The sequence below is a fragment of the Rhineura floridana genome, chromosome 11 (assembly GCF_030035675.1).
Source record: "Rhineura floridana isolate rRhiFlo1 chromosome 11, rRhiFlo1.hap2, whole genome shotgun sequence".
Classification (NCBI taxonomy): domain Eukaryota; kingdom Metazoa; phylum Chordata; class Lepidosauria; order Squamata; family Rhineuridae; genus Rhineura; species Rhineura floridana.
In genome coordinates, this window is record NC_084490.1 from 2714113 (window position 1) to 2722870 (window position 8758).

The 8758-nt window shown below is 51.3% G+C and overlaps 1 protein-coding gene across 1 annotated transcript; it reads right to left on the minus strand.

Annotated features, from left to right (window-relative positions):
• Positions 1 to 75: 75 nt before the first annotated feature.
• Positions 76 to 6946, minus strand: GABARAP (GABA type A receptor-associated protein). The gene is made up of 4 exons (XM_061592157.1): positions 6500 to 6946; positions 2730 to 2808; positions 2273 to 2391; positions 76 to 648 (listed from the first exon to the last, which is right to left on the minus strand). The coding sequence occupies exons 1-4, from the start codon at positions 6587 to 6589 to the stop codon at positions 580 to 582; spliced, it is 357 nt and encodes a 118-aa protein (XP_061448141.1). The 5' UTR covers positions 6590 to 6946; the 3' UTR covers positions 76 to 579.
• Between the last annotated feature and the right edge of the window lie 1812 nt (positions 6947 to 8758).

Here is an 8758-nt window from a genome sequence, read left to right on the forward strand (position 1 = left end):
TTCCTATAAACACCAGGAAGGTGATAATCTTTTCTCAATCACCACAATCACACACAAAGTCTCCAGAGGCTCACATTTCTCCTTATATATATTTTAATTAGCATTCCCCCATCCCCTCTGGTTACAGAAACTGCCAGGCTGAGCACAGCCCTGATAGGAGCAAACTCAGGGCATGGTAGTGAAGTTGCAAGACTGAAATGGGGGAGGAACTTGGTTTTTTGTTGAGAATTTGAGACCTCCTACCCCTTCAAAAAGAAAAACAAAGACCCAGGGAGAAAAAAGAAAAGGTATGTGGGAAGGAGAGAACAAGAATGCCAAAAGGAAAGAGGTATTTTCTTTAGCCACAACCACCTCAAAGAAAGCCCAGAGCGGGGGGGGGGGAGAAGTGTGATTAGGCATAATGGAAGGAGGTTAAAAGGATGAGAAAGGCGCACTCAAGAAAGAAGAAAAGGGGAAACCACCCACCCTCCCCTTTCCTGGGACAAAAGGCTCTTTAACATAAAATCAACAACAACAACAAAAAGTGCAGGTCCCTTCAGGAGCACGGTGCCCCCTGGTGATGGCAGATGGAGGCACGCCTTACATGCTGCCATAGACGCTCTCGTCACTGTAGGCAATGTAAAGGAAGAAATCCTCCTCGTGATGTTCCTGGAATGGGGAGGGAGGGAAAAGCAGAAGAGAATGCTGTAGTCCAGGAACTTTATTTCCAGTGAAGATACAAAACCACAGACCGCTGGGGGGGGAGCTCAGTAGCCAATTCCCAAGATTCAATCCTCAACATGTCCGCTGGAAAAGAAATCCTGTAATAGGTCCAGGAACGGCCTCTCACACCCCATATCTTGAAGGGTTGCACCCAGTTAAGGGCAGACCAGCTTTCTCTGACCTGGTGCTCTTTATTCAAATATACTCTTTACCGTCCCTGCATTCAAAAGATTAGGGAGGGCGGCGCCCAGGAGGGAACCTTCTCCGTGACAGCCCTTCAGCTGTAGAACTCTCTCCCTACAAAGGCACATCTGGCATCTTCATTGTACAACTCTTGCTACATGTTGAAAATGAACCTCTTAACTCTTTGGCATATTCTCCATGCAGCACACCGTTATCAACTATGGAACTCACTCCCACAGGAGGCAGTGACGGCCGCCAACTTGGCAAATTCATGGAGGAAAAGCTGTCAGTGGCTACTAGCCACAATGGCAACATCCTACCTCCAGAGTTGGAGGCACATGCCTCTGAAATCCAGTTGCTGGAAACTGCAGGAGGAGAGAGTGGTCTTACTCTCAGGTCCTGCTTATGGGCTGTCCATTGGGGCATGTGGTTGGCCCCTGTGAGAACAAGGGGCTGGAGTAGATGGGCCCCTTTGGCCTGACCCAGCAGCCGGGCCCTTCTAATCAGGGCTGTGGAATCGGAGTCGGAAAGTCAGAAGTAAATTTTGGGTGGAGTCGGAAGAAATGTACCGACTCCGACTTCAAAATAAAATTATTATTTTAACATTATTAATATTAATAAATTAATATACATTTGCCATTTATGAAGGACTTGGATAGTAGAAAAATAGAGGAGTCGAAGTCAAAGGTTTGACGTACCGACTCCACAGCCCTGCTTCTAATGTTCTTACCTGAGATATATACTTTTGGACCCACCCTTTCTCTTGACTGTAATTTGTTTTAAATTGATTTTTATATTGTATTTGTAAATTGTTGCAAGCTGCCCTGGTACCTCATGGCAAAGGGCAGGTAAAAAATCTAAATGATGATGGTAGATGTTTTGGACTACAATTCCCATCAGCCTCATCCAGAAAGGCTATGATGCTAGGGCTGATGGGAGTTGTAGTCCAAAACATTTGCAGGGCATCAGGTTGGAACAGACTGACCTGGACTCGATGGGCCAATGGTCTGACGTGATTTAAGATCACACACAACTATTCTTGAAGATGTATAAACCACTCCCCTCCCCACTGCCACACAGAAGTATCCTCATACATTTGCTCAAAGTTCTGCTTTCAGCTGGGCACTGGTGCTGTGGCAATGCTTTTTGCCTTTTGTTTCCAGTTACTAAGATTGGTTCAGTTTTTATGTTTTTAGCTTTTGTATTCTCCTGGTTTGGTTTTTTAAAACTGTTTCTTACTCATTTATTGCACTGTTTCTTGAATGTTTTCATTAACATTTTCATGAACAAGTGCTTCAAATGCTATTTCTGAGGAGAATGATGTGATACACACTTTAAAAAAACCCACCTTCCTCTGTGTGGGAGCATAAGGCACCCACTCACCCACCTGGTAGAGCTGCCCCATGGTGGCGCTGGTCGGGGGGATGACGTTGTTAACGAAGAAGAAGAGCGCGTCCTCAGCTCGAAGGTGGATTCTTTTCCGGATCAGGAAGTAGAACTGCCCAACTGCGGGAGGGAGAACAGGTCTGTCAGCTGAAGGGGCAGAAGGAAGCTACAAGCCTTCCAATGGGTTCCTGACATTTCCTCCAAATGAGCTGCACTGATTTCACCAGTGGCCACAAATCTAGGTCTCTAGTGGGAACTCACTGAAAGGAATGGGCCTTGCCCAGGCAGCTTCGTCCACTCCACTCTCAATTACCTGTGTACTTGACCCTCACATGCGCACACACTCAGCCCCTTTGTCTTATTGAGGATGAACAAGGAGATGACTCCCCCCCCTTTCAGCCAGCTGTCCCAGTCCTTGGACTCAGGCCCCTTCTCCCACCACCCAGTTGGACACCTACCCGTGAGGTCTGAAGGGACAAGGTATTTCTTCTTGTCCAGGTCTCCTATCCGAGCCTTGGGCGCTTTCTCCACAATGACCTGTAAGGTTGCAAAGACCACAAAGGCTGTGTGTCAGTGAAGGGCAAAGAGGAAGAGTTCACATAGCACCAGCAGCAGCAGCAAAACACTTCCTAATTATAAGAACGGTTGAGCAATTAGATGAGCTGTTCAAGGAAGCGGGGAGACTACCCTGCTTGGAGATGCTTTTGCTGGTGACAGTTGGAAGCGGGAAGTCCGGTTCTTGCAGGGCTGAGACAACTTGACTCACGGAAGGACTTGAGAAGAAATGGAACTTGTATAGCAGGACAGAGCCCCAGAACCCCTTTTCCAAAACAGGGCTCAGCTGGGGGACCCATGATGTAATAAAACAGAGGCATTCCCTTCACCTCCAGCGAATCCCCACCAAGACTAAGGGGGTTCTAGGCCAAATAAGGGGCCCTTCCACTGGAGCCCAGCACCCCTCCTCCTTTTCAAAGCATCACATGGAGTGCAGCATTCTCACACTCTTGTGGCCATATAAGCACCCCCAACTGAAGTTATCTTGAACTGCAGGTTAAACCAGGCCTTTGACAGGGAATTTCCTGGGCTTGGTTAGCAGTAAAGAAGGCAACTAGAGCAGAAAGACCCAAAAGAGAATGTCAGGGACAGACTTTAAGCCTACTCCACAACTACTCCCAGCAGAGTGGAGAAAGAAAAGTAAGATTTACACACACATTCAGAGACACACACGCAGGGGAATGCAGGAGGCTCCTAGAGATCCAGTAGAGACTTTAAGTCATTAGCCCAAATGCATCCCCTCCCAAACAACCTGCTGGGAACATCCTTTGCCTTCTGCAAGAGATTGCTAAACTTTGCTTTTTCTAGCTGAGCTCCTGTGCTTTTAAGCGACACTTGACAGGCAGGAACTGAACAGGTGCATTTTTCCCCATCACAGCCCAGCGGGGGGGGGGGGAGGAAGCATCACCTGCTGAATCCCTGTTATCCATGCTACTCTGGGCTTGGGGCCCTTGGCTGGGAAAAGGTGATATTCTTCACACCCTTTTCTCCTCAGACAAAAAAGTTTTTGGTTTGTTGAGACTCTCATTTAACACAACAGAGGACGCCTGGAAAGTGTCCAGAGGCCCCGCAACCTGCATGCGAGATCAAGGTTGCTCCAACTGCTCTCCAAGCATGCCTGCGTTTGCAAAAAAATGGTTTTGTTTTTCTTTATGTAGCTCCGCTCCAACATTAGACAGGAACAGGTTCAAATTCAGATACTTAAATATAAAAAAAGGAAGGTTCTTCTTCAGAAGAAGCTAAGTGGTAGCTTTTGCCAATCTGGAGCCCTCCAAATGTTTTGGACTACAACCCCCATCATCCCCAGCTGTTGCTGGCTGGGGTTCATGGGCATTGTAGTCAAAAACAACTGGCGGTGTCAGGTTGACAAAAGCTGGATGGGATCAAGGTACCCTACCACACAGCACCTAAGGAGTTGTGGCTACGCTGCTCAACCTCAGACCCCCATCGGCAACAGGGGGACAACAATACAGACATTCCACACGATTGCCTTCGCTAACCTGGTGCTTGCTGAGTCTGATGTGAGTTGTGGTTCAGAATGTCAGGAGGGCACCAGGTTGGCGAAGGCTGCCTTACAGGGTTGCTACACAAAGATAATGCATACAATGTCTTCTGGATGCTGAAAAGCACAATACAAATACTATTGAACTATTATTATGGTGCATACGCATCCAGACAGCAATGGCTTGGGGAGAGCAGTGGGTAAAGAGCAGCGGCATTTCACTTTGGTACCATAAGGTCCCCCCTCAGTAGAAAAATATGGGCTTAGGAAAAGGTCCTATAATGTTTCCCCCTCCTTAGTTGCTAAGGATGTCACTTTTTGTTCCCCTAGCAGGGCTTCTGTGCCTTCTAAAAGAGGTTGCACAACAGACAGAAAGAAAGTCAGCGAGTGATTCTCAGGCAACACATCTCTGCAATAAGAGGGGAAGAGAGGAACACTTTGATTTCATTTCTGCAAAACCATCAGGCAAATTAAAAAGGGCCTCAGACCAGGCCCATCAGCCTGTGTGCCGGTGGCAAGGGTGCTTTCCACCAGAGCCACCCAAAAGAACAAAAGCAGACCACTGCCTCCCAAAATGCCCTCTCTCTTACTTCCTTCGAGACTCATTTTTCCTATAGTTCCCAAACACTTCGGTACCTTGTTAGGCATATTGACGGTGATCGTAACAACATGGAGAAAAGAGCTGTGTAAAAGAAGCATGCCATAACCCATCCTGAGTCTACTGGATAAAGTGGACAATAAATCAAAACAACATAAGGAAGACTGGAGACAGGAGAGGTCTTCTATTCATGCCAGACTGTACCTTTTTCACCAGGATGGTCCTCTGTCCACTACATAGTTATAATATACACAAACCAACAAAGATAATATTTCATACATCTGGCAAAGTGGGCTCTAGTCCACCAAAGGGCTCTGCGAGAGCAACACCGCTATCTTGTTTGGGGAAGGACCATAGCTCAGCGGCAGAGCATCTGCCTTGTATGTAGGTCCCAGGTTCAATCCCTGTCTGACATCCTGGGGAGCTGCAGCCAGCCGAGCTAGATAGATCAGTACTCTGACTCAGTATAAGGCAGCTTGCTAAGTTCCTATGTTGCATGCGCCTTTACTCCCAATGTATAACCCATTTGAGTTGAGTCTCCCTGGAAAGCGAGTTTTAAAGGTTGCCAGCTAAGGCCCGCTTCTCAAGGAGTGAGACCCATTGAAAGTAACAGGGCTTGCTTCTGGGTAAACATGGGAAGGGTCACAATGCATGTCTGCCATGCTGCCCAAAGTCACCTGGGAGTCACTGGGCACAGTGGGAATGCATGGACAGGGTCGCAGTTGTGAATCTGTTTAAGGGCAGATCCGCACATTGGGGTAGGGGGAGACCACTGTGTTAGCCTGGTGAAGCAAGAGAGTCTTGTGGCACCTTAGAGACCAATGCATTTTGTTAGTGCAGCGTGCTGCCTACAGCTAAAGAGAATCCAACAACATCCTGTGGGCCCCCGGTTGGCAAAGGCTGACGTGAATTTTCCTGGGCATGACAGTTCATCCATAACAAAAGCATGTCAGTCTTGAATGTGCCACGAGGCCTTTTCTGGCTTTCCAAGAAGGATCGAGCCCCTTCCCGTCCCCCAAATAGGCTCCCCAACTCCAAGAGACACAGACTGCGTTGCTGTTTACTTGTCCTAAGCAAGCAAACTTCCAGAGGGGCGCGCGTGTGCGGGCGGGCGGGCGAGCCTTGCTTTCGCCACACTGGCTATTCCCAAACCCTTTTTTCAGAACGAAATAAAAATAAGGAAGTTGTCACGCTTGCTGTTCTTTTGGAAACCCCGCCCGGAGAGCGCGAGAGGAAGCGCTTCGGCGGATGATGCAGCATCAACACAAACAAGGCAAGACCGAGCCCGGTTTCAGTCTCTCTCCCTCTGGAGCTCCCCTCCCCTCCCCTCCCCCACTTCGGACCTGGCCCCGGGGGGGGGAAGCGACGTTGATATTATACGCGAAGGGGGGCGCGCACTGCTGCGGGAGGGGCGAGAGGGAGGGAGCGTTTCGAGCAAGGGAACTGGAGGCGGCCTTGAGGGGGGGAGGAGACGCTCCGGCTCTCCCCGGGGGAGGGGGCATGGGGGGTCTCTCTTTCTCTGCGAGGGAGGGGGCGATCCTCCTTCCTCTTCCTCCTCCCCCTCGCGGACTCACCGGGACCCGGTCCGGGTACTTCTTTCGGATCTTCTCGCCCTCGGAGCGGCGCTTCTCGAAGGGATGCTCCTCCTTGTAGACGAACTTCATGGCGGCGGCGAGAGAGAGAGACGAGGAGACGGAGACGGACCAGCTGACGGGACGGGACGGGCCGCCCCACTACACACACACACACGCGCGCGCGCCACACGCGACGGCGCACGCGCGCTGCGCTTCTCCTCCTCCTTCCCCCTCTTCTTCGTCTTCCTCCTCTTCCTCCCCCGCCGGAGCGCAGGGATACGCGGCCGAGGGACGGGGCGCGGCCGCCTTCGCTGCGGCGATTCACAGCGCCGGCTACGGCGGAGAGTGCCGGCGTTGCCCGACTGCGCCGCGGAAAAGGCGTAAGGGCAGCTACGGGCGAGGCAGAGGCGAGGGCTCGCGTCGCCTAAATTGCGCCCGAGGATGTTAAGAGCGGCCAAGGACGGCTCCTCCCACAAGCGCCGCCCAGGCCCCAAGCGGAGCCGGAGAGAGAACTTCTGCGTAACCGCGGCAGGGAAGGGGGAGACTGCGGCAGCCGACTGTCAGCAAGAGAGCGCTGGTTACGTAAGCCGGTATTCTCGACTTGGAGGCCGGGTGCGCTGATTGCGTGGTTGAGGCGCCACAACAGCCCTTTCTACGTTAATTGCGTAGCTGCTTCGCCATTTCCACGCAGGACCGTACGATGGCGCGAGTTCCTGCCAGATTTGGAGCTTCACGCAGACAGCGTAACTGAAGGCTCCTACGCTAAACCTTCCACCCTCTGATGGATTCTTGAGCCCCCAGCGGCTTGCCCCGTCTGACACCTCCTTGTACCCCAATAAAGCGTTACGTCGAGGCAGATTCACAAACCAACCGCCTGCGCAGACGCTGCGCCACTTGCGTGCCATGTTGACACCAAAACAAAGTAGTGCGAGCACCGTTCTTCCTCCTCCCCCTTGGAGGAAGGGGCATGTCGTGGCGTGGGAGTTGGAAGCGGGGCGATCGAAAGCTAATGCAGCGCAAACCGGCATCACAAAACGGGACAATTATATATATAATTTTGTATAAAAAAAATTAAGGTGCGGAAGGATCGGGTTGAAGGTAGAGGATGGCGGCGAAGCGACCTGTCATATGATTGACGTCAGCAGAGAGGAATTGTCACGTGCAGCCCCGCCCCGGAAAGCAGGTCCGGGAGGGAGGAGACGGGTCATGTGAAGAAGGGCAACCAATAGGAGGAAACGGGGGGTGGAAGGGGAAAAAGTTGCCCTGCTGCTCTGGCAGGACGCCTGGGTCCCTGCGGAAGCACCCGGGTGGGGCGAGAGGAGGGGATTTTGCAGCCAATAAACAGCCCCCGCCCCGCCCTTTCCTCAGAGGAGGAGAACGGACTAAGACCCAGCAGGGGGCAGCTGAAGGCCTGCTCAAGCATGGCATAATGGGGGGGAGAGAATGGGATGCTTTGGCTATACTTGGGGGAAAGGCCACACTCCCTGCACCCGTTTGGGGAGATGACCCGCCCCCCCAAAAAAAAATCCCGCAGTGGACAGTTTTATCGTGTTTGTCCTACTGAGGCTCATCACGCCCATGAACGCAAGTTCATTAATTGAAGGGGGGGTCTACCCCAAGCAGGCCTAGCATTGGATACAACACCCCCAGCCCCCAATGCAAGCAACCAAACCTCCCAGGGCATTGCTTACTTGCAAAAGGCAACCTCTTGGGCCCGCCTCCTTCAGTGCGTTCGCGTGAAAAGGCCTACACAGAAATATGACTAGGTAAAGGAGGACGAAGCGAACCATTTCTACCTGACCTGCAGCCTGCCCTGGTAGCACAGAGATGACCCCGCTTGCCTACTTAACTGGGGGACAGGAAAAACTTCAGTGAGCGTCAGTGTGACTGGTAGCTGAGAATACCATGAACAAGGAACGCAGTAAAGCAGGGAGGATGACTTGACGGGCAGGGGAATGACACAGATGTAACAACAGCTGAGCGCAGTTCAACATCCATAGATTCAGGAGTTGCAATGCTTAGCTTAAAGCAGCTGCCCCCATCGTTTCAAAGTCTGGTCTGCAGCTGTAGATCCATTTTTCAGCACACCTTCTCTCATTTCTTTCAACTCTTCACAAAGCTGCGAAGACCCTTACAATTTTTCATCCCGTTTCAGTGCCTCCAATTCCAAGCCCCGGCGAAAGCAGCTGGAATAGCTAAGGCAAAGTCCCAGGGGTGATTGTCCCCAAGGTGAACAGCTAAAGACCTGTATCCCATCAT

Bases quoted from the DNA above. Each gene is read 5' to 3' on its own strand.
- GABARAP (XM_061592157.1), bottom strand. From the start codon at position 6,589: ATGAAGTTCGTCTACAAGGAGGAGCATCCCTTCGAGAAGCGCCGCTCC. The intron at 2,809-6,499 runs GTGAGTCCGCGA...GCAACCTTACAG, and splicing joins AGTACCCGGACCGGGTCCCG to GTCATTGTGGAGAAAGCGCC. The intron at 649-2,272 runs GTGGGTGAGTGG...TCCCCATTCCAG, and splicing joins CCATGGGGCAGCTCTACCAG to GAACATCACGAGGAGGATTT.